General features: G+C 42.9%; 1 protein-coding gene across 1 annotated transcript in view; it reads left to right on the plus strand.

Moving 5' to 3' along the window:
* slc23a2 (solute carrier family 23 member 2) overlaps window positions 1–26,595 on the plus strand; it is a 78,419-nt gene that overhangs the window by 40,262 nt on the left and 11,562 nt on the right. Inside the window, exons 3-7 of the mRNA XM_056285135.1 lie at window positions 2,430–2,528; window positions 8,258–8,374; window positions 10,990–11,147; window positions 25,915–26,003; window positions 26,369–26,436. Of these exons, the coding sequence (XP_056141110.1) occupies window positions 2,430–2,528; window positions 8,258–8,374; window positions 10,990–11,147; window positions 25,915–26,003; window positions 26,369–26,436 (531 nt within the window). The remainder of the gene's footprint in view (window positions 1–2,429; window positions 2,529–8,257; window positions 8,375–10,989; window positions 11,148–25,914; window positions 26,004–26,368; window positions 26,437–26,595) is intronic.

Consider the following 26,595-nt stretch of genomic DNA (forward strand, 5'->3'; position numbering starts at 1 on the left):
TCTCTCTGTCTCTCTCTCTGTCTCTCTCTCTGTCTCTCTCTCTCTCTCTCTCTCTCTCTCTCTCTCTCTCTCTCTCTCTCTCTCTCTCTCTCTCTCTCTCTCTCTCTCTCTTCTCTCTCTCTCTCTCTCTCTCTCTCTCTCTCTCTCTCTCTCTCTCTCTCTCTCTCTCTCTCTCTCTCTCTCTCTCTCTCTCTCTCTCTCTCTCTCTCTCTCTCGGCCCTGTGATGGCCTGGCGGCCTGTCCAGGATGTCTCCCCGCCTGCCGCCCATTGAGTGCTGGAAATCTGTTCATGCGATGTATGAAATACCACCCACTAACAGACCATCCAAGCTATGTGGCGGTACAGGCACAGTGTAGATTGATGGATGACTGAGGGGATGAGCATGGCATATGACTGACAGGAAGTAACGTGTATCTAAAACTACAGCGCTACCAAATGAAGATGCTGGTGAATGGAATCACAAGGCGCTGAAGTATAAAAGTCTTAGCAGAGTTGCAATATCCAGGGAGAAAAAGAAAATTAAATGAAATTACAGCAAATGTAAATGCAATGTATCAAATGGAAACTTAAAATTGTATTCAATGACACAAAATACGTGTTCAGTGCAATTGCATTTCAACATCGAGTAGCTTTGCCTAACAATTATTTAATTAAGATTACTTTTTAAAGGGGGGTTTCTCATTAAGTAATTTACATTAGCTCATTGAATTTTAATTACAAATTCTGATCACTGCAAAACATTCTTAAGTTTATCTTTTTATTTTTAATGAATTGTTATGAATTCACACCTCATAGTGTGTGTGTGTGTGTGTGTGTGTGTGTGTGTGTGTGTGTGTGTGTGTGTGTGTGTGTGTATGGGTGGCTTCAGGAAAATGTTCTTCCTTTGCTGTGTTGCAAGAAGATGATTTTTTGGTCTGATGAGACTAAAGTTGAGATCTGTGGCCTGTAAGCAAAGTGATATGTTTTATGTTTTGTGCAAACCAAAAGCGGCCCAACACCCAAGTAATACCATTCTTGTCATCAAGCATATCGATGGCACCATCATGGTTTGGGATGGTATTTTGGCTTGAGAGAACAGAAAGCTTGTTGCCATCAAGGGCTGGAAGGATTGAGCTAAATGCAGGCAAATACCTTGTGGGAAGCCCATTTCAGTCTGCAAGAGATCTGTGTTTTGGGCTTCAGATTCATCTTCTGACAGGAAAAGGACCCAAAGCACACAGCAAAAAATGGCTAAAAATGTGTCAAAAAAGATCATTCTGCAATAGCCTGTCCAAAACCAAGATTTATATCCCATGAAAAATGTGGTTTTAATGGGATTTTAATGGAGAGTGGCTGGGGACAGTGACTTTGAGGTCATTGAACATTGCTGTCCACTGATGTTTCCATCTTATTTGGCAGAGTTAACAAGTTTGCATAGCGGGATGGGCCTCTCAACCAATTGACTCTGGGGTTGTAAATACATTTAGACATGAGAAATACAAGTCTTTGATTTGTCAAAAGCGAATGTCCCTGTGTCCACATGAACTGATTCAACTTTCTGGTATTCCCTTACCTGGATTATTGAGCATGCCTCAAGACGTCCTTGTGGCTACTTTCTGAAGGCATGATACACAGGTTTCTGTGATTTGATCGTCTGAAGTTCTTTCAAAGTTGTCTCCTTTTTCAAATAAAACAGTAGGACTTCTGAAGAGTAATTATGCTCATTTCTCCTGGACTGTGCTTTTTGTTAATGGCATGAAATAAAATAATTTGTAATGTCATCATGATAGAGAATGTGTTCCCATAATAGTCCTTCCTGAGTAAATGAACAAAGATTTTCAGTCAGTTTTAGCGCATTGCATTGATTTTGCGACAAGTACGCATTGGGTCATAAAAACATATTCACTCACAAATGCACAGGTGGAAGGTAAGGTAGGGAGTTGTTGCCCAATTTGTCTCATCACAGCTGGCAGAATTCATTTGTCAACCACAATGCATTTGTGTGTCCATTTGTTTGTTCATCATTCTGGTTTTTCCGTCCTTAAACTACTGAAAATAATATACTTTGTATACATTAGTTCTTCTTTCTTTAGTGTTTACTATTTCCCAGACTGTGTGTGTGTGTGTGTGTGTGGGGGGGGGGGGTGTCCCCACACACACATCCCTGCATAGTTCTAATTAGTAGTTCTAATATTTCTAATTTCCACTTTTTCACTCAATTTGTCTTGGCTCCCTTTTCATGTAATTTTTTTTAGCCAACCAAAATGTGTCTCTGTTGGCTGTCCTCAGTCAGCCTTTGCTGGAAAGCATAACTGCTGGATTTCCATCTCAATTGTTATTGCTATCATTCAATGCACTGTAATTAAACTAATTGCCTCGTTAAATCAAAACACATTGACGTATAAATCCCTCAATTATGTGTGTGTGTGTGCGCGCGCGCGTCCTATAGGTTGTTGTGAATGGCGTGGGCCAGGCCAATGGAGACCAGGATACAGAGGACACAGAACTGATGGCCATCTATGCTAAAGACAACCAAGGAGCAGAGAAGGTAAGTAGGCAGAAGGGTCGAGAAGAAAACTGCAGTATAAAATCTATTCTACTGTCCAGTATAAAATCTATTCTACTGTCCAATATAAAATCTATTCTACTGTCCAGTGCAAAGTGCCTGCTTATTCCCAACTAGGTCAGACATGATCAAGAAGCCTGACACTGAGTCAGACAGGTTATTAAAGATAAACAGCCCAGATTAATCAGTGTGAACTTGTGAAGTGAAATGATTCACGGGTGTTGAGAATCATTTTATTTGACCTCAGTAACCACCCAGTCTCCTCCTCCTTTTTCTTGCCTTCCAGTTCTCCCTCTTTCCTCTTACATGTCCTTCACTTCCTTGTGCAGGCTTGCTTAAATATCATACATTTAAAAAAACAAAGCATTGAGAAGACCATCCTGTATATATATGCTCACCATTTTCATAACAACTAGCACTGAGGCATGTTCATGATGTCAGGAAACAACAGTGCCATATTGCACTGGAGGCCACAGTCGCACTTTCCCCCTCATCTGTGTATCTCTGTCTCTCTTCCTGTCTGAGTCATTTGGGTTTTTTCTGTCTTTGGTCCTTTCCTTCCTTCATTATTGCCACCAGGCGGTAGCCTGGAAGGGGATATTGCAATTGGTCATATGTGTGTGTGTGTGTGTGTGTGTGTGCGCGGATCTTCTGGATTGCCACCTTGTCATGGTGGAGAAGCTTGTGTATACTAATGATCCCAAGAGCTATGCCGTCCCAGAGCTTGGCTCCAGGTAGAGTCACCCAAGGCAGATAGGTCAAGGGGGAGGTTCCAGACGAAGCGCAATCCAACAAAGACCTCAGCGGCGGAACTGGTGGAAGATGTCTCCAGGTCAAAACAGTAGTGAAGGTGGATGAAGGCTGCAACAGAGGATAGTGCCCAATCATCTTGGTTCTCCATGCCATTGGAGCCTGGCCACCCCCTGCCAAGGACCGTGTGGTGGCTACAGGTGCATTAGCCATGGCTGCAACACAGGGTGTTGCCAAGTCATCTTGGTTCTCCATGCCATTGGACTCTGGCCACCTCCTGCCAAGGACTGTGTGGTGGCTGCATGTGCATCAACCACTCTATGTAAAAAGATGTCTCACACAGGCATCCAGGATGGCTCCAGGATCGGCCTCTACGCCCACCTGAAGACACAGAAGGAGGGGTCATACTTAACCATGAATGACTGCCGATGATGATGATGATGCGTGTGTGCGCATATGTGTTTTTGTGTATCTCAGTCTGCAGCTAATCTCGCAAACTATTGGACTATCAGCATAAAATTTATTTGTGTAGTTATGAGTGTATGATGAAGAACCTCTCGTCATTGTGGTAATTCAAAACCTACGAAAAACATTTGTTTTCGCTATCATCGCTCCCTCTCTCCATTCAGTCTTTAGCTTGCTCGAGTAATGCTGCTTTCCATTGCTGTCAGATCTGAGTCAACTCGGATCTGACTCCCATCTACAGTTGACTTAGTTGTCAAAACCAAAACATTATGTGCTCAGGTGTGAGTCTTGAAAGTAAACAAGAAGTCGATCGAATTCTGCAAGCCAGCAAATCATTCACTGCTGATCTCAGCACAGCAGAACTTGAAGAACACTGGATGAACCAAAAAAATAGTTTGCCTTTTATTCACCTTTCCGCCACGTGGAAGTGCCATAGTCTCCAATGTTGAAACTCCCCTATAAAAATACAATTTCAAGAGTAGGATCAATCACGGCTGGAAATCATCTCCATAGATACAATAAAACATTTCCCATAGCTGAGCTATGTTTTCTTACTGTTGTTTTATGAATGAAAGTCAATCAGCAGAGCAGACATTCACCTTCATTCATTTTATATCATGAAACCCGCGACGGTTGAACACATTTGAAGTCTTTTAATAAGGGCTTTGAAATTATGATAGCCTGATCTGTATAATTTCATGTCAGACTTGGTCAATTTCGTGCAAGGGTCCGTCTAGGGGGCTGCGCATCCACAGACTGACAGACAAATGTGTTTTTATTAGGTAGATTTTTTGGGGGGGGGGGGGGTTTCCATCTTTTTCCCACCAGTTGTATCCGGCCAATTACCCCACTCTTCCGAGCTGTCCCAATCTCTGCTCCATCTCCTCCTCTGCCGATCCGGGGAGGGCTGCTGACTACCATATGCCTCTTCTAAGCTTGGGCGGTATACCGAAAATACCGTATACCAGGGTATTAAATTGACACCGCGGTATGATTTTTCCCGTACCGTCATAGCACCACGCCCAATTTTTCATTTAAGCAAGCGTGCTCATTCCACTTGCGCATCTCTGCGATGTTTGGATCAGCGAACGTGTAATAGAGTAGCCTACCGATGTTCCCGCCCCCTACCAAATACTTAATTAATTTAGCAAAGTCTGCCATTTATTCACATTATACTGGTTTATCCGGTTTCAAATGTTCAATTGGTACAAAATCAACGGATGAACGATGATAAATTCGTAAGACTATGAGCTGCTTTTTTTTTTGGAGGGGAAAAAAAGTCGAGGGTAAGCGACAGATGTAGTCAGGAAACAGAATGGCTCTTGCACACACGCACTTAGATTCCCGCGCTATGCATGACGCGAGGTGTTGTTAACAACTTTTGAGAGACAGAATTGAAGTGACAAGATGGAGAGCATCTTGAAGCAAGCACGGGCCATACGACGGGTCCTTGCGGGTGATCGACGGGCTCAGCCATCACTTACCTGGCAAGACACATACTCGAGTCCATCGATAACACCCTCCAGCCTGTCAGTGCCTTCACTGATAGTCTGTCAGGTGAAGAATATGTTAGTGTCCTCGCTTCTGCTGATGCTTCAACACCTCGAAAACGATGTATTGGTGGAGTCACAGGAAGACACTGAATCGACAGCTGCACTGAAAACCCGAATTCTGACAAAGTTGAAGGCCAAATATGAAAATGACCTTAAAGAATTGATGCACATTGCCACTCTTCTAGATCCTCGCTACCGCGGAGATCACAGTGAAGCTTTGGCTAAGACAAAAGGGAAAGTTGAAAAACAAATGATCAGTCTTGGACAATACCTACTAGCCTGGCAGTGACCATCAGGGAGGAAGAGGAGGAACTGGGAAGTCTTCTGGGGGGGAAAAGGGCTCCAACAACATCTGCCGCTTCCACTGAGGAGCGAGCCGCGGCGGAGCTCTCTGCTTATCTACAGGGGCCAGTGGTCAACGGAGAGGAGGATCCATTAATTTGGTGGAGAGCTAATACCTCAAGTTACCCCGATGGCCAGAGTCACACGGAAATATCTCTGCATTTGTGCCACAAGTACACCATCGGGGTAGGTATTTAGTACGGCAGGCAATATCGTCACTCCCCAGCGCTTACTGCTTAAACCTGACAAGGTGGACATGCTGGTCTTTCTAGCAAAAAACAGCTAGAATGCTCTGTACATAGACGTGAGTGTTTCGTTACATTTTTATAATTTTGTGCATAGGTTTTGACTGTTCTGTTCAGGCCTACACACGCAATATTTTCGTTTTTAAAGAAATAATGTTTCAATGTTAAATATAAGTATTTATTAAAAACAATTAGGCCTAGTGTGATTTATGTTAGAATTCGGCTTTTCATTTGTCATTTATTGTTGCCATTGCTATGACGTTTCGGTCTACACTTTATTTTGACCGTTGTCACTGTGTTGAAAGATAAAAGTTCCAGAACGAAAGTTTCCGTGTTTGACACCCACTTCCTAAGGTCATCTTGACTTTGACTGTTTTTCTTTGTTATCATATCAATAATAAATTAACTTTTGGTTGGTAAGGTAAAGTAAGGGTTTTAGTGTAGTGCTGCCACCGCGCGGTAGCACGTGTTCACAGAATGCAAACACTTTTTATGACCTTGTTTATATATCTTATTATTAATACGGTATACCCCATACCGCGGTATATTTGAGGGTCGGTATGACGGTGTGAAAATGTGGATACTGCCCAAGCTAAGCCTCCTCTGGTACACGTTGAGTCGCCAGCCACTTCTTTTCACCTGACAGCGAGGAGTTTCGCCAGGGGAATGTAGCACGTGGGAGGATCACGCTATTCCCCCCAGTTCCCCCTCCCCCCCGAACAGGCGCCCCGACCGACCAGAGGAGGCGCTAGTGCAGCGACCAGGACACATACCCACATCCGGCTTCCCACCCGCAGACACGGACAATTGTTTCTGGAGGGACACCCGACTAAGCTGGAGGTAACAAGGGGATTCAAACCGGAGAGCCCCGCGATGGTAGTCAACGGAATAGACCGCCACGCTACCCGGACGCCCCATTAGGTAGATTTTTTCGCCTGAGCGCTGCATATTAAAACTTGTTTTTTTTTTTTTTTCATATTGTCCATTCAATCGATTTGGCCACTGCACAAAAGTCTTATAATAGGAAAGGCGCTGGTTGTTTTGTCCGTGTTTGCGTGTATTTCCCTTCTACCGGTAGGCGAAAAAAGGGGTGGTTTGTCACCAAGTTTGAACACTGGAGAAGGGCAGATACGTGTGCCTGGCAGAGATCTGCACTCTACTGAGTACACTCCTCCAGTTTTCACTGTGACTCAGCACTTTCCACCACAACAAATGTAGGCTGGGGTTGTTTCTCAAATGTGTCTGCCTAGATAATAACCCCTCCCCTTCATCCAAATTGTTTCTTGCCCCTTCTCTTTTGTCTTTATCTCTCTCTTGTTTGCCCACAATTACAACTTCAGAGCTGTCTTTTTCCATTATACTCTTCAATCTCTCTCTCTTTCTCTCCCTCTCTGTCTCGCTCTTTTTCTCTCTCTCTGTCTCACTCTCTCCCTCTGTGTCTCTGTCTCTCTTTCTCCCATTCTTTGTATTCCGTGTTTGTTTCTGGCCCTCTTCAGTCTGTTTAGACGAGTCACTGTGAAACCGTTCTCTCTGTTTCGGTTTCACTGAACGATAGGTCACACGTTTACACTTGCCAAGTCGAGTTTTTAAGTGTCGCCCTCTTGTCACACTTAGGCTGCCGTCACACCAGAAATTGGCAGAGGGAAATGACAGGAAGCTCATGATCAGAAATATCTAGCACAGTTAAATTAATGAAGAATAACTATACCATCTACTCCTGCTTTGCGACTGATTGTAAATGCCACATCTTTTATTTTTTGTGGAGCAATTTATATTTTGGCAGAACACAATGGTATGAAATGGATGGTTATACACTGCTAAAATGATAGCCTCCTCTGTTTATTCCCTCTAGCGACTGCCCTATCAGAGGTCAACGCAGTCAAGAGGTCAACACAGTCAAAGTCTGTTATTGGTCGACGGCGTGGATTTTCATTTTAAAGGTCACCAAATTTGTACTCAATGTGAAGGAATCAAGTTTAACTTAGACAGTTCAACTTATGCGAAGGCATCGAATTCAAATTTGCTTGGCACCTGGAAGCGGATTCAGTTATCATGACAAATCCATTGATATGAACTGAATTTACTGCAGTTTCATGTTTACAAATGCTGGTGTGACCGCGGCCGTACAGTCTTAGAGGAATTAATGGGTGACAGCCAGCTTGTATTGTCATCCACTCCAACAATGCACTGCGCTTCTTTTTCCCGGGGGGTGTTCTGAACACTTAAGTAGATGGGTTTTTGGCACTTTGCACATAGCTTATGATACAGAAAGGGACATTATACCAAACTATAAGGGTATTGACTATTATCAAATGGTAATCCTTGTGTGTGCATCTTTGTTTTTGTCTGTGTGTAGAGCTCAATGTCTGAGACGTTGGATAGCACTGACAGTGTGGACGCCAGGAGGTGTGACATGATCTATACCATAGAAGACACCCCGCCCTGGTATCTGTGTGTGTTTTTAGGCTTACAGGTAAATCCTCCAACCAACCTCTGTCCCAGTCAACCTATGTGACCTGTTTTATTGGTGTGCACTAATTGATGTTTGCAGATGTATTTTTTTAGCCTCAGTACATGGTTGTACTTTTGAAGGGATTTTATTCAGACAGTTTAACTCATGGAGGAAAAACTGTGGAGAACATTCAAGAGTGTCTCCTAGAGAAGAAAAAACATTGTGAGCATGACATAAAATTTTTATTCCCATTTGGTAAGTCATGATCCAGTGCATTCAGTGCTTAAATAGGACATGGAGCACTTGTGTGTGTGTGTGTGTGTGGTTTTTTTTTAGTACTAATTTGTTATATCTGATAATACAGTCTATACAATTTAATGTCAAACAGAAGCACATATTCAATTAACCGACTAATATGACATCCTTCATAGAACTGTGTTGATGATTTACTACTACTACTATTTTTAGCTGCTCCCGTTAGGGGTCGCCACAGTGGATCATCCGTTTCCATCTCTTCCTGTCTTCTGTATGTTCCTCTGTCATGCCAGTCACCTGCATGTCCTCCCTCACCACATCCATACACCTCCTCTTTGGCCTTCCTCTTTTCATCTCCCCTGGCAGCTCCATCTTCAGCATCCTTCTCCCAATATACCCAGCATCTCTCCTCCGCACATGTCCAAACCATCTCAATCTTGCCTCTCTTGCTTTGTCTGCAAACTGTCCAACTTGAGCTGTCCCTCTAATATACTTGTTCCTAATCCTGTCCTTCTTCGTCACTTCCAGCGAAAATCTTAGCATCTCCAACTCTGCCACCTCCAACTCCACCTCCTGTCTTTTCATCAGTGTTACTGTCTCCAAACCATACAACATAGCTGGTCTCACAACCATCTTGTAAACCTTCCCTTTAACTCTTGCTGGTACCCTTGTGTCGCAAATCACTCCTGACACTCTTCTCCGCCCTGCCTGCACTCTCTTCTTCACCGCGCTTCTGCACTCCTCGTTACTTTGGACAGTTGACCCCAAGTATTTAAACTCATACGCCTTTGTCACCTCTACTCCTTGCATCCTCACCATTCCACTGTCCTCCCGCTTATTCACCCCTATGTATTCCGTCTTGCTCCTACTGACTTCTTCTCTCCATTCATACCTCCGCCATTCATACCTCCGCCTCTCCATTCATACCTCCGCTAGATTCTCCCCAACCTGCACCCTACTCTTGCTACAGATCACATTGTCATCCGTAAACATCATAGTTCACGGAGACTCCTGCCTGATCTCGTCTTGTCAACCTGTCCATCACCATTGCGAACAAGGAAGTGCTCAGAGCCAATCTTTGATGTAATCCCACCTCCACCTTGAATCCATCCATCATTCCAACCACACACCTCACCACTGTCACGCTGTCCTCATACATATCCTATACCACTCCTACATACTTCTCTGCCACTCCTAACTTCTTCATACAATAACACACCTCTTCTCTTGGCACCCTGCCATACGCTTCTCTAAATCCACAAAGACACAATTTAACTCTTCTGACCTTCTCTATACTTCTCAATCAACATTCTCAAAGCAAACATTGCATTTATAGTGCTCTTTGATGGCATGAAACCACACTGCTGCTCGCTAATCATCACCTCTCCTCTTAACCTAGCTTCCACTATTCTTTCCCATATTTTCATGCTGTGGCTGATCAACTTTATACCTCTGTAGTTGCTACAGTTCTGCACATCACCCTTATTCTTGAAAATCGGTACCAGTATGCTTCTTCTCCACTCCTCAATCATCCTTAGAGCTGTGCTGATGATAGTTGATATAAACTATGACTAGCTTGGTCTAGTCAGAAAGGCATGAACTGATGAAGCCTCTTGGATGAGAGGCGAAACGTCTTCACGGATATATACCAAGTCCAGTTGCACTCGATTCAATTCCTTTGGATATGATATACATAGTTTTCACACACCCAGACAATAAAACAAATGGATGCATACAACTTGCATGTTGTAAGCAGTAGCACATAACAGACAGGAATCTAGTGTAGTGAAGTGCTGACTCAGAACTTCTACTCCATAAATGAAGATGCAGAACATTCCGATTTAGTTGTTGCCAACCTTATTCATTAAATTGAAATTTAACTAATGGCATTTTTAAATCAAAACACATTGACATATGCAACTTCCATCATATATGTTTGGATGCACTACACTCAGAATGTGTCATCTTAGCACTCAAGCAACAGGTTTGAACCCTCAGAACAAGGAATTTTTGGCGGTGTTGCTTTTAGGTTTCACAAAACTGGAGTAGCCAGTGTTGTGTTCTGTCGTTTTTGTTCTGTCATTTTAGAATGTCTTGAAGAAATGCAGCCACAACAGGCACGCAAACAGTGAACATAAAAATGGGCAGGGAAAAAAAAAAAACAACACAAGTACCGATTTAGATAACCGTACCAACAGAGATTTATTCATGTATTTTCAAATGTGATGTTGTAAAATCTGATCTTTGCAGTCATGTCTCACTCATCATGTCAGAACGACAAGAGAAAATGTAACCACACTCCTTTTTCTCTCTCCCTTTCAGTCTCTCTTGCACTCTTTCTCTCACGCATGTTAACAGTGTCTTTCCCCGTGTCTCTTCAGCACTACCTGACGTGTTTCAGTGGCACCATAGCGGTGCCCTTCCTCCTAGCTGAGGCTATGTGTGTTGGCTTTGACCAGTGGGCCACCAGCCAGCTCATAGGGACCATCTTCTTCTGTGTGGGGATCACCACTTTGCTTCAAACCACACTTGGCTGCAGGTACACATATACTTATCCCACCCGTACATATCTACAGCACTACCTCCACTGCATGCAAGCACACACACGCACGCACACATACACACATTTACACCCATGCAATAATGCTGTCATCAGATCATATTTCTCCTGTGCTTTATGAGTCAAACACTCACGAATACATGCTCACAGAAGCACATCATACATGTACACACAAACTGCATGCTTCAAAGCATGCATCAAAAAAGACATGCATAGGGGCGTCCAGGTAGTGTGGCAGTCTATTCCGTTGCCTGCCAACATGGGGATTGGCGGTTTGAATCCCTGTGTTACCTCCGGCTTGATCGGGGGTCCCTACAGACACAGTTGGCCAGGTCTGCGGGTGGGAAGCCAGATGTGGGTATGCGTCCTGGTCGCTGCACTATCGCCTCCTCTGGTCAGTTGGGGCACCTGTTCGGGGGGGAGGGGGAACTGGGGGAATAGCGTGATCCTCCCTCGTGCTACATCCTCCTGGCAAAACTCTTCACTGTCAGGTGAAAAGAAGCGGCTGGCGACTCCACATGTATCGGAGGAGACACGTGGTAGTCTGCAGCGTTCCCCGGATCGGCAGAGGGGGTGGAGCAATGACCGGTATGACTCGGAAGAGTGGGGTAACTGGCCGGGTACAATTGGGGAGAAAAAGGGGCGGGAAAAATCCACAAAAAAAAAAAGACATGCATGTTAGGGTTAATACTCCTGTCTGTGCCCCTGACCAAGGCAGTAAGGAGAAATAACTGGAGTTGGTCCCCGGGTGCTGCACGGCGCCTGCCCACTACTCCTAGCTACACAGCTATTTGTATGTATGTACAAAATGACTAAGAAAGAGTATTGTATTATATTCACATCTGCACAAAAATTCACCATTGCTTACTTGTGCACACTCTCAAGCTCACAGCTACTGTATTTAAGGTAGTATCAAACTGACATGATGTATGCATGGAAATAGAGTTGAACATTAATTTATACCTTTCTGAAACTACAGTTGATTTTGCTCTAATTCAGCGATTAAATGCCTTATGATGGTCTCCAACTGGAGGTCAGAGTTTGCCCACCTTCTTGTGAACCACTACGTCTCTAGGCGTATCACTTGTAACTACATGTTGATGGGAAATGTCTTGGTGCTTGTTTTGGAGATTACACTAAGCTGCTTTTATTGATTTCCCTCCCAGCACAACCGTTTTATAGATAGCACATTTTGTTCTCCGCCTCTCACTCGCTTAGTTGCTCCTCGCTCTACCCCTCCTCCCGCTTACTTCTCCACCCTCTCTCTTTAAGCGCCAACCAAGTTCAGGGAAGTTTTGTCAAACTGAAGTTGTCTCTCTTTTCCCCAGTTTTGCTCTTAATGTCACCCTAGTGTATGTGTTTGTGTGTGTGCGTATGTGTGGGTGTGTATATCTGTACGTATACACATGGGGATTTGTGTGTTGGCATTTGTGAGGGTGGTTGCCCAGCACAAAGAGCTTTAACAGACAGATTTAAATGCATGGCTCTACGTGACTTATCCAGTGACTCACTATATAGCGATGAAGTAACAATATATGTATTATTTATTTTATTATTTATCATTTATTCCACTCATGGTAATGCACAGCTCCAGACAGAAACAAGTAATTCATAATCAAACACAAATTAATTTACACATTCCATGATTGAAAAGGAGCAGGGGGAAGAAAAATCTTATTTTACCTGCCCCTTACTCAAACATATAAATAAACAACAGAATAGATGGTCTGTCAGTCAGTTACTCAACAACTAATACTCACAGCAACATGGGAAATGAAACAGAACCAAAAGGCCATACTCAATAATTCACCATCAACTGAAAACCCATTACCTGACAACTCCATATAGTCTAATTATATATAAAACCTAAACTTCTACTGGTGAAAGAAAATCCATGGCTCATTTCTCCCATTTGTACAAGAGACATTGTCAAATTTTTTGAGAAAAACATTTAATATATTTATTGGTTTTCAGTTTGCAAATCACATCAAATTGTACATCAACAGTACAGAACACAGCAAACATTTTTCACCCTGTTATCCCTCCCATAACCCAGTCCCTAACAACTTAAGTACAAAAAAGAAAGTTATATAAAATAAACAAAAGTAACAAGAAGAAAACCCATTAAAAAGAAAGAAGATTTAAAGGGTGTTTTTCTGGTCAATGTACACGATCATATAAAGCTACCCTACTCCCCCAGAGCTTGTTCTTGCTGAAGCAAGTTGCCAAAATTAACATTATGCTTTAAGAAGTACATAAAGGGTCTCCAGATATCATCAAAAATATTTTGTTTACGTCTAACAATATTCGTTATCTTTTCTGTTGACATGTTTGACACCACTTCTTTGATCCACATTCCAATTCTTGGTCCATCAACATTTTTCCAATTAAGAGCAATTATATGTTTAGCTTGCAATATACACATGTCTGAACCTGAACTCTGCTTTGTAAATGTGGGTTGGTAGAATATATACCAAGAATAAAAAGCTTGGGATCCAATGGTAATTTCTTTGATAGAATTTGATAGATCATATTAGTAACATCTTGCCAAAAGGTTTTCACTTTCATACATTCCCATATACAATGATATAGTAGTGTTCCTCTTGTGTCCTTACACGTGATACAAGTATCAAGAATGTTATTATTAAATTTATGTATTTTAACCGGAGTTATGTACGTATGTCCGCATCAGCCATTTATACTGTATGAGTTTCAAGCTACTGCTGATTGTCTGCCTCTGTGCCTCCTTACATGCCTCACTCCAGTCTTCTAAAGATATTTCCTCCCCTATATCGTCCTCCCATAATCTCAGTTTTGATTCAGGTGAATAATCCGATCTGGACACAAACAAATTATACAGAGTTGAAATTAAACCTTATCATAATAATGTCTTGTGACTGCTACCTCTAATGTAGAAATGCCAGGTTTATCTAATGAATGATTTTGAGATGAGGATATAAAGCTCCTAAGTTGAAGATATTTGAAAAAATGATTCTTTGGAATGTCATATTTGGTTGATATTTCTGCAAATGACATAAATACGTCCTTTTCACTGTACATGTCTTGCACTTTCCTTAACCCCTTTTCAGCCCACATTTGAAATCCTGTATCACTTTTCCCTGGTTTAAAATTGGCATTACCCCAAATAGGACTGAAGCATGACCAGGAAAAGTTTATATTCAGATATTTACAAGTGTCAAACCAAACATCAATCATATTCAATACAATAGGGTTCTCTGTATTTTTCCTCAGGTATTTATGATCTGCTGAATACAAATATAAGTGCAATGGTAAGCTTGGTGTAACAGATGAGGATTCCAAATCAAACAAGCAGGGAGGGTTCCGGATGAAAAATAAAACATAATGGACCGCAATTGAGCTGCCCAGTAATGCCATTGGATGTTTGGGCATTTAAGGCCTCCTCGGTCATATGGTAGATAGAGTAAAAATAGACGTAATCTGGGACGCTTATTTTGCCAAATAAAGTTGGTAAACAATTTATTCATTCTAGTAAACAAAGATGAGGGAGGGGGCAGGGGGACATTCTGGAACAAATAAAGAAATTTAGGGAGTATGTTCATAATTAGAATATCCTGCCAATCATTGAAATAGGTAAAGAGGTCCAACGTTCTATTGATGAGATGCTAGCTTCCAGAATTGGGTCATAATTTATCTGAGCAATCTTATGCACCTCAGGGACAATTTTTATTCCCAAATATGTGAAATTATCTGTTGAATTGAAAGTAGAAGCATAAACATGGCCATTTTTCCTCTCTGATTCATTAAATAGCATTATAGATGGTTTTGAATGATTAACTTTATATCCAGATATTTTTCCAAATGTTTCAATAAGACCTAGGAATGCAGGGATAGAGCCATGTAGATTCTTTAGCAGTAAAATTACATCATCGGCAAAGAGCGCTATTTTATGTTCTAAATGACCTTCTCGAATTCATAAATGTCACTGTAGATCCTCACCGCTACAGCAAATGGCTCTATTGCCAGGATAAAAAGCAATGGTGATAAAGGACTCCCTTGCGGGCAACTTCTAGAGATGTTAAAAGGTTTAGAAATCATACTATTAGTCAGGACTTCCACAGCAAACCCAGTACAGAGCAATCTAACCCATTTACAAAACGTATCTCCAAAGCCAAAGCGGGAGAGCATCTCGAACAAATAAGGCCGTTCAACACGGTCAAAGGCCTTCTCGGCATCAAGTGATCGTAAGGTCGTGTCTGTCGCCTCTCTCTGGCTGTGTAAAATATTGAGCACTCGTCTGACATTATGAAAGCCCTGTCTACCTTGGCTAATCCATTTTGGTCTTGCCCCACCACCTGAGGAGGCAAGCTCTCCAATCTTCTTCAAAATTCTGGGAATATTAAGGTTGTTTAGGAATTCTGTCTGCATGTCCAGGCTAGAAGAGCACTCAGAGCTATACAATTTCCCATCGAAGACTCTGAAGGCTTCATTAATCTCTGTAGGGTCTACTATAGTTCTAACATTTGGAGCTTCTATACAGTTAATAGACCTTTCTGTTTGTTGTTGTTTAATGCGCCATGCTAGGAGTTTTCCGGGCTTTTCCCCCTGGTCATAGTAGGACTGTTTGAGTCTCAGTAAATTGTTAGCTGCTTTATTAGCTGATAATTCGTTATACTGAAATCTTAGTAGAAGTAATTGTGTATGTTTATCTGTAGAGATATGTCTGTTATGGGAGATATCCATTTCAATTTTTCTCATCTAATGTCTTCATTTCAGGTTGTACACTTTTTTTCTTTTGAATTTGAATTATTTGACCCCTAATAAAGGCCTTGAATGCCTCCCATCTTGTGCTAGCATATGTCTGGGATGTGTTACATTCAAAATATGTCAATTTGTTTATCTAAAAAAATCTATGAATGTGGGGTTCATAAGCCATCCTGGTTGAAAACGCCATCTTGGGGGATCACTCACTAGTTTAGTGTCTTTTATAAATCAATGGTACAGCTGCATGATCAGATAGAATTATACTGCTAATGACATTTGTCAATTTTGGAAACAAGTATTGCTGAAACTAAAAAGTAGTCTATACGTGAGTGAGTTGTATAAGTACTGGAATAACAGGAATATTCTACTGCATTTGGTTTACCATGCCTCCAAATATCCAACAAATTCAACTCTTTCATAAAATGGAGTATTATCTTTCTCGGCGTGATGTGAGTATCATCTAAACCAGTTGATCTGTCTCTTAATGGATCCAATGTGCAATTAAACTCACCAGCTATTATGTATTGCCCAGGGAGATTTGAAGCAGTCAGAAACAAATCGTTGTAGAATTTGGGATCGTTCTCATTGGGGCCATACACATTTATCAAATTTATATTTTCAGATAATAAAGTACCCTGGACCATGGTATATCTACCTGCAGGGTCCTTAACTATATTTTGGATCTGTAGTGGGACAGATTTATGGATTAGTATCATAACCCCTCTAGCATGGGTGGTATAGGAAGCAGACAACACTGGACCCTGCCATCAGCTTATTATTTTGGAAATATCCCCACTCAGGAGATGAGTTTCTTGTAAAAAAAAAAAAAAACTGCTTTTGATTTCAAGAATTTTATCCTGCTCATCACTTGTTTCACCTTTGTAAGTTTGTTCAGACTCCTACAGTTCAATGAGGTAAATTTTATCTTACAACTATCTGACATTAGTTACAATATGCAGTACAATATATCTTGAAGGATCATTTTGAAAAAATACATTGACAAGCCACACCCACGAAACACGAGGGGAAAAAACCAAACAAAAACAAAAAAGACCCCCCCCCCTTCGAATCCCATGTGAGCTTGGACTCCATGTCCTCGGGACACCCCCCTCCCCTCCCACTCTATAACTACCGCTTACGGAAACGGGTCTCTCTAGCTTTTAGTTATTCTTTTTTTTCAGTTCTTAACTAGCTTTCCTTTTCTTTTTACCAAAAACTAACCGCTTAAACTTAAGTAGTCTTTATAATCATGAACTACGCAACATTTCTAACCTGTAGCCTACATATTGTGTTAAACAGCCTAAGCGCATAACAAATACTCGCACATCTGAAACCCACGCAGGCTGAAGGCTGAAGAAAATATCGATAAAAAATTAAATATAGCCTGCGGTTGTTGACCACATAAAATCCGTGATGGGTTGTAGCCTACGTCCCAAGTAGCCTAAGCAAATGTCATTTCAACTCTTTCCAGTGCCTGGATGCTCCCATATAAACTAGCCTAATGACATTTCAACTGTCCAGCGCTTGGATGCATAAACGTCAGTAGGCTATTTCTCCTTTCTTCTAATCCGGTTTAGGCCCACTGTCCACAGTAGTAAAGTTGAACATTTATGTTGGCCATGGTAATGAAAAAGGAAATGAAACTCAGCCCTGTTTCAAAGAAAGATTAAAAAAAAGAATAATCGTGTCTCCTTTTGTGGAAACAATAGGCTATAAAATAGAGTAGGCTAGGCTATAGGCCTAGTTTAACTAACGTTAGTAGGGCAATTGTCGTTACACTTTCCTGACGGAACATTCCCTCGTCAGGTCCGCCTCAGTCATTCAAAGAGACTGGATAAACCTGTCCACTTCTGCCGGAGTTTGGAAGGAGTGAGACCTCTCATCGTGTGTCACCAGGAGCCGGGCTGGAAAGAGGATTCTGTGCTTGTAAATCCCCTTGTCTCGCAGCTTCTTTCGCACTTCATCGTAGCTGCGCTGCATCCTGTGCACACCGGCGGAAAGGTCCAGATGAAAACGAATTTGCTCGTTATTGTAAAGGACCTTTCCTTTGGTTCTGGCAGCCTTCAAAACTCTCCTTGTCCTTAAAGTTAGAGGACTTCATAATAAATGTCCTTGGACGTGTCATGCGCGAGTCGTTGTTTGGTGGACCACCGATTCTATGAGCCCGCTCGATTACCAAGGCCTCTCGTGGTTCCAAGCCCAGAGCCTCCGGTAGCCACTTTTCCAAAAACGCAGCTGCGTCCTGGCCCTCTACCTTCTCTGGTAACCCCACCATTCTCACGTTGTTTCGCCGACTTCTGCATTCCAAGTCATCCCTTTGTTGGCAAGATATTTAACGGTGCTTTCCAATGTGCTCACTTTGGATAGTAGCCCATTCACGTCGTCTTCCGCATCAGAAATCCTTTGTTCTGCGTGTGCTATACACCCTGTGCATTCTTGTACCTGCTTTCTTACAGCCATAATTGTTGCTTGCACAACATCAATCACTCATATATTTCCGTGATGTGTGTGTGTGGTGTTAGTGTGTGTGTGTGTGTTAGTGTAGATAGCGGGACCGAAAACTAAAGCACTTATGATCCTAATTCTTTTTGGAGGTGGTAGGTATTGTTCCAGAGAGTGAGGGAAAAATCCCAGAAAATTAAAATTATGCATAAATATGCGAATGGCTGAAAACCACTTTTCTCAGCATTTCAGATGATTCTGAGCATCTTTGATTTTTTCACCTATATAAAAAAAAATTTCTGGGACTCGGAAATGTTTTGGCATTATGCAAAATAAATGCATTTTTGCAAAAATGCTCTTATGATCCTAATTTTTTTCGGGGGTGGTAGGTATTGTTCCAGAGAGGACCAGAAAAATAGCAGGAAATTCAAATATAATTATAATAATTATGCATAATTATGCAAAATATTCATTTTCTAAAAATGGCTAAAAACCACTTATCTCGGCATTTCAGATGATTCTGAGCATTTGGGGGGAGGGACTGGGGGGGGGTTAGGGGCAGGGGGAAGGCGGTTAGCTGGCAGGATGAAGAGGAGGGAGATTTAGACGGGTGGATAACCAAACCGCTACATTGTAGCGGGGTTCTTCTAGTTCTCTTATAAAGTCCACTTTTCAAGGACATTATGGCCTTCATGATATCTTGATTGCTATTCTTGTCTGGGTCAAATATTTCGCCATCTCCTTCATCGAGGTCGTCCTCCATGTCAGCCATGATGTTGCTCGTTTTTTCACCCTCCGAATGGTCGTCCTCGTATCGTGGTTTCTTTTGGCCCTTTTTGCCACTTTTTTGTGACATTTTTTATTTTAAATAAGATTCTGATTATGGTTGTAGGATTGATTGCATGCTAGCAGCGGAACTTAAAAGTTGCGACCTCCTAGCACCTCGCCATAACCGAGGTCCGAGAAAAACATTTAATAGTTGGAAATGACCAATTGGCGGCACGGTGGCGCAGTGGTTAGCACAGTCGCCTCACAGTAAGAAGGTCCTGGGTTCGAGCTTCAGGGTAGTCCAACCTTGGTGGGTCATCCCGGGTCGTCCTCTGTGTGGAGTTTGCATGTTCTTCCCATGTCTGCATGGGTTTCCTCCAGGGGCTCCGGTTTTCTCCCACAGTCCAAAGACATGTTGGTCAGGTGAATCGGCCATACTAAATTGTTCCTAGGTATGAATGTGTGTGTGTATGTGTGTGTGTGTGTTTGTGTGTGTGTGGTGGGTGGGGGGGCCTGGCGGCCTGTCCAGGGTGTCTCCCCGCCTGCCGCCCAATGACTGCTGGAATAGGCTCCAGCATCCCCGTGACCCTGAGGGCAGGATAAGTGGTTAAGATAATGGATGGATGGAAATTAACAATTCAATGTAGGCTTCTGTGACCCTAATTGGGATAAGCGGCTTGGATAATGGGTGGATGGATGGATGTTTATCCCTCTCAGACTCCCCTTCAAGGGGTCATACTGTTAAAAATGAGCTACTTGCAACTCTCAGTGAGAAATGCCCATGTAAGCCTGATGTCCACCGAACCCTAATAGAGCTAGAGGGGTAAGGGGCATCCGGGTAGCATGGCAGTCTATTCCATTGTCTACCAACACGGGGCTCGCCAGTTCGAATCCCTGTGTTACCTCCGGCTTGGTCGAGCGTCTCTACAGACACAATTGGCCGTGTCTGTGGGTAGGAAGCTGGATGTGGGTATGTGTCCTGGTCGCTGCACTAGTGCCTCCTCTGGTCAGTCTGTTTGGGGAGAGGGGGAACAGGGGGGGGGGGAATAGTGTGATCCTCCCATGTGCTATGTCCCCCCTGGAGAAACTCCTCACTGTCAGATGAAAAGAAGCGGCTGGCAACTCCACATGTATCAGAGGAGGCATGTGGTAGTCTGTAACCCTCCCCGGATCAGCAGAGGCGGTGGAGCAGAGATCGGGATGGCTCGGAAGAGTGGGGTAATTGGCCAGATACAATTGGGGAGAAAAGAGGAGGGGGGGGTTCAACAAAAAAAAGAAGTAGAGGGGTGCACTCAGTAGAGTGCAGATCTCCGCCAGGTGTACGTATCTCCCCTTCTCTAGTGTTTGAACTTGGCAACAAACGACCCTTTTTCACCTACTGGGAGGAGGGAAATACACACACACACGGACAGAAAATCCAGTGTTTTTCCTGCCATTATAAGACTTTTGCATGGCGCCCAAGTTGATTGAATGAGGGGAAAAGTTTTTAATATGCAGCGCTCAGGCTAAAAAAATATACCTACTAAAAAATGTTTGTCTGTCAGTCTGTGGACGTGCAGCCTCCTAGGTGGACCCTCACATGAAAGCATCAAATGACAGAGATCAGGCTATCATAATTTCAAAGCCCTTATTAAAAATCTTCAAATGTGTTTAACCGTAGTGGTTTCACGACATAAAATGAATGAAGGTGAATGGCTGCTCTGCTGATTGACTTTCATTCATAAAACAACAGTAAGAAAACATAGCTCAGCCATGAGAAGTGTGTTATTGTAGCTACTGAGATGATTTCCAGCTATGACTGTAATTAATCCTACTCTTGAAGTTGTATTGTTATAGCAGAGTTTTAGCATTGGAGACTATGGCACTTTTAGTTACACGATTGGTCCACAGACCAACCATGTCACCGGTAAATACGGAAATGGGAGTTTCCCTGTTGGCTGTGAATCAGTGCAGCAGCCCGCTTACTCACCGTGACCATGGGCACGGCGATTTGCATATGAAACCGATCATCGGTTTCGGTCGTTATGAAACTGCGCTGTTTATAAAGGGTGGGGATACCTGCAGTCAGTTGAGATTTACGAAGTCACTTAGATCAGTGATGAGAAGTTTCCCCAATGAACTTTGTGTCCAGGTGAACTGATTCAACTTTCTGTGATTTCCTTACCTGGATAAGCATCCATCAAGACACATTAGGCCTATGTATCGTTTCAACAATTTCCTACTACTGCTACTTTCGGCTGCTCCCGTTAGGGGTCTCTACAGCGGATCATCCGTTTCCATCTCTTCCTGTCCTCTGCATCTTCTTCTGTCACACCAGCCACCTGCATGTCCTCCCTCACCACATCCATAAACCTCCTCTTTAGCCTTCCTCTTTTCCTCTTTCCTGGCAGCTCCATATTCAGCATCCTTCTCCCAATATACCCAGCATCTCTCCTTCACACATGTCCAAACCATCTCAATCTTGCCTCTCTTGCTTTGTCTCCAAACCGTCCAACTTGAGAGGTCCCTCTAATATAATCATTCCTAATCCTGTCCTTCTTCGTCACTCCCAATGAAAATCTTAGCATCTCCAACTCTGCCACCTCCAACTCCACCTCCTGTCTTTTCATCAGTGTTACTGTCTCCAAACCATACAACATAGCTGGTCTCACAACCATCTTGTAAACCTTCCCTTTAACTCTTGCTGGTACCCTTGTGTCGCAAATCACTCCTGACACTCTTCTCCGCCCTGCCTGCACTCTCTTCTTCACCGCGCTTCTGCACTCCTCGTTACTTTGGACAGTTGACCCCAAGTATTTAAACTCATACGCCTTTGTCACCTCTACTCCTTGCATCCTCACCATTCCACTGTCCTCCCTCTTATTCATGCACATTTCAACAATTTCCAATTTTCAACAAATGTGTCACTGGGTTCGAACCCCAGGCTGTCCCAGGTCCTTTCTGTGTGGAGTTTGCATGTTCTCCCCATGTCTGCATAGGTTTCCTCCAGGTGCTCCGGTTTCCTCCCACCATCAAAAAGACATGCATGTTAGGGTTAATACTCCTGTCTGTGTCCCTGAGCAAGGCAGTGGAAAGAACTGGAGGTGGTCCTCGGGTGTTGCAGCTACCCACTGCTCCTGTACAATAGGATGGGTTAAATGCAGAAGATAAATTTCATTGTAACCTACAATGACAAGATAAAGTGCCTTTCTTATTATTATTTGGATGAATTTGAGTAGTGAGTGTTAGAACACTTGTCAGGTAATTTAGGGCAAAACCTTGAAGATACTGCAGTTGTGTTCCTTAATATGTTTGACAGTGAAAGTAATTTCAATACAATAAGAAACTGAACTGAAAAAGAGTAATTTCACAGTTGGCAATTTTTGTGACTTATATTGTGTATTCTAGTCCAATTTTTATCCATGTGTTGGCACTGAGATTTATTTCCCAAGTGATTATTGTTACTCTCAAAGTGCATTAAAATGCATAGATTTATGCTATAGCCTTCAAAATGTTGTCGAGGGGGCACGCACCCGAACCCCCCTACCAGGGATAGGACTCGTGACCTCAGTATTTCTCAAATCCTGGCTACGGCCCTGGTTGTGAGAAGAGCAGCAGCTCTGATAAAGGCACACACAGACACACACTCGCTGTTCCATTGATGCCAGCACAATGGCCTTGGCTTGTGTCTCAGTGAAAGGTCATTTTACTGCTATCTGCTTTATGCTTGAAAAAAAGTGTGTGCAACCTTGGCAGAAGACACAATTTTCCAGACAAACAGACACTGTTTTTTATATACACTTAGCACAAAAAGTAAGGAAATGTGTGTTTGGTAGATTATTTCTTTGTTGTAACAATGCTTCTTGGCAATAAATCCTATATCAGGCACCTGATTGTCAGCATCTGGGGTACCAGAAGCTCAAAACAAGAGTCAATAGCAACAGTAAAATAAGCTGTTTGGCATTGGCAGAGAAGATTTGGCAAATTTTTCATGGCCTCAACCCACATACTCATCTCTGCTGCTCATGCCACAAATGCATGTTCCTTACAAATGTGGCTCCATTTAAAAGGGAAATAAACAGGCTTTCCAACAGTATAAGATTTATTGCCAAGAAGCATTGTTACAACAAAGAAATAATCTACCAAACACAAATTTCCTTACTTTTTGTGCGAAGTATATATATCGTTAGTTTAATGATTACATAGACTCCTGGAATGATTTTTTTTTTCACCACAAATCCCCTCTCAGTAAGCATAGGGCATCAGAAAAATGGGCCTTTTCCAATTATTCAGCCTGAAGTTCAGCGACTGAGCCCAGCTGTAACCTTTTACAGTGAACTTCATCCACAGCTAGTGATAGCGTCTGCATGGCCCATATGGTCTCCAGTTGACTTTAGCAGAGGGGAAAATGCAAGTCTGTGTCCAGGAATTGAAAAGTGATTTTTTTTTCTTTCTTTCACCATGACTCTGGCTCGCTCTCGCTCTCTCTCACTCGCTCAATGACACACCCAGCTGAGCCAAGCTGTCTGCCATCAACCTGCCATGCAGCCTTCCTCTTAATGAATGTCATTTCTGTCATGCCAGCGGCTCTCTCTGTCACCAGGGCAACCCCGGGGGTGAGATGACAGATCAGGGAGGGCAGGGCGGAAATGAAACATCGATGGAAGGGGGGGGGGTTGAAAGAGACGGGTCATATCTATCCCCGTCTCCCAGGTTACTCGGGAAGGGTGAGGGTGGGATCGGTGAAGATGACGTAGAGGAGAGTGGGATGACGTGCGAGGAAAGTGAGGAGGGATTGGGTAGTCTGGAGTGGGGTGTTGCTAACATGGACTTCATATAGAGAGATGCGGAAGAAAGTAAAGATAAAGCAATGGAGGGAGGAGTAAAGAATAACCTGAAACGGAATGGAGGAAGGAGGGAGAAGGAGAAGGGAGCTTGTGATGGTCTGAGGTCTCGGAAGAGGAAGTAAAAGTGCAGCATCAGAGAGAGTTAGAAGGAGGGAAAAGCAGCTGTACTGTTCGATGAGCCATGATGCCAAGTGAGGTCAAATCAGAGGGATCACGCTCGCAGCTCCTGGAAATGTGATTTGTGCGTGTGCATACGTGTGCCGGTGCTCGTGTGTGCCTGTCCGAATGTGCGCAAGCGCTCAAATTTGTGCACAGCTGACATCAGCCGTAGCCGACATGTGACCGTGTAGAGTAGGTTCGAGCTGGGTGGGCAATTTGTTGAGCATTTATTTGCGAACTCTTTTTCTAGGCTACCCACCGTTTTACTTTCTCAGGAATTTGTCTTTTAAACCTGTATTCCCACAGAGCGAGAGCTCGTTCTGAGCATAGATGCTCTTTCCTCAGCAACACCTAGCTACGCTTTCGTTTAGTCACACATGCATGCACCTGTGAGCTGCACAGTGCAACCATAGTCTCCCACTGTTGGCCGGGGGAGTGGAGTGAAAGGCTTTTTATTAACTTTTCTAGCCAGTATTTTCCCGGCCAGCAGTGGGATTGATACTGGCAACGTTCCAGTTACAAGCCCTAAAGCCCTGTTTATTTAACTTCTAGGCACCTGCTGCCTCATTAATTTTTTTTTCTCTTGCATTTAGCTCAACTATTGTCCTTTTTATATCACTCCTGCCTGTTGGCATATGTAGGTCACTACAAATCTCAGAGAGAAGTTGGTTTCACACATTACACCCACATGAAAATCACTTGTTTTAGTTTTTCCTCTGGATTTTTTTTTTTTTACTTCTCCTTTCTTATGAAAACTAATTTGCTTGTTGGGTTTTTTTTTTTTTTTTTTAGTACTTTCGAAGATCTTGTGACTTGCTGTCACACTTGCACCGAGTTAAATTTATCTTTTTTTTCTGTTTACTCCCACTGCTCTTTGATTATGTATGCTGACATATGCGGGCTGTTGTCATGGTTGGCCATTGCCTAAAACAGTGGTTCTCAGTTAGGTCCTTGGGTACCACCAGTACCACCGCTTTTCTATTCTGCCAGATAATTCATTACAGTCACCGGTTGTTCTAGGTCTGAAATCTTCCTGACTGGAGGTTGGAATAACTGAAACAACAGGTGAGCTATCTGATAGAATAGAAGACCGGCTGTACTGGTGGTACCCGAGGACCTGATTGAGAACCCCTACTCTTAATTAAGTCCATCAGAAATGGGCATCAACTGAGACAAAGGAAGGTGTACTTCAGTTTCTTAATGTGTTTGCAGCACTTTCCTATTTTGATCATTGAATATTATGCATAGGTACATCTTGTGTAGTGTGTACAATTAACACAAAAAACAAACAAGCTGCCAAGAGCCACAGCCAAGCCATGATGGATGAAGATAAAGGAAAGAGACAGAGAGTAAAGACTGTTATCGCTCATGCCTTGCTGGGGGGGTGCTTTCCAACTAGCTAAACCTTTATGAAAGACAGAGTAGATTAGCAAAGAAGAATATTTGATTATCATCTCCTGCTTGGTGACCATTACTCAGAACAAATAAAGAAATAAAGCCTGGGTATCTGGTGTGGTTGAGTAACGTCTATGCAAATGCTGTTTTTACAAATGTGCTGCTGCCTAGTGGTTCTACAGAGAAATAACCCAACTATTAAAAATAAATCTTAACCTCCAGGTAGTGTGTGTTTGTTTATGGTATCATTCTTTCAAAAAAATGCAACTTGTGGTGGTTTCTAACGGTTTCTCTCTCTCTCTCTCTCTCTCTCTCTCTCTCTCTCTCTCTCTCTCTCTCTCTCTCTCTCTCTCTCTCTCTCTCTCTCTCTCTCTCTCTCTCTCTCTCTCTCCCCCCCCCCCCCCCCGCCGCAGACTGCCCCTGTTCCAGGCTAGTGCGTTTGCCTTTCTTGCTCCAGCCAGGGCAATTCTATCTTTAGAGAAATGGAAGTGTAATGATACAGGTAACCACTCTCTCTCTCTCTCTCTCTCTCTCTCTCTCTCTCTCTCTCTTTCTGTGTCTCTGTCTGTCTGTCGAACTCACACTCTCGGATGCACATTAATCTCAAATGACCGTGTTTTTGACAACTGGATAACACTGTTCTGGAACACCGGTAACCCGGTGTCAATTTGGTCTCCACAGTTGTATGCTGGCATCACTGCCCACAAAGACATCACCAACATTTTGCATTGAAAAAAATCACTTGCATAGGTTTATCCCAGTGTGCTGAACATGTAATCCTCACCTAAATGAACACAACATTTACATTTTTGCACTTTTCAATATCTCCGCCCCCCCGCCCCCTCATGTGTCTTTCTTCATGACCAGTGGTTCCAGTGATGAATGGCACCGAGCTGCTCCACACGGAGCACATCTGGTATCCGAGAATAAGAGAGGTGAGGAACAGCAGAGTTAAAAGTAAAGGAACAGTGGGAGACAGGAGGCTTGAAGAAGAAACATGTTCCCAATACAAATTAACTGGAGAATTGTCTTGTGTCAGGTGTCATTTTCTTAATGCTAGCAGAGCGGGCTGCCTTATTCTGCCTTTTGTCGAA

Source organism: Lampris incognitus, chromosome 1 (assembly GCF_029633865.1).
Source record: "Lampris incognitus isolate fLamInc1 chromosome 1, fLamInc1.hap2, whole genome shotgun sequence".
NCBI classification, from domain to species: domain Eukaryota; kingdom Metazoa; phylum Chordata; class Actinopteri; order Lampriformes; family Lampridae; genus Lampris; species Lampris incognitus.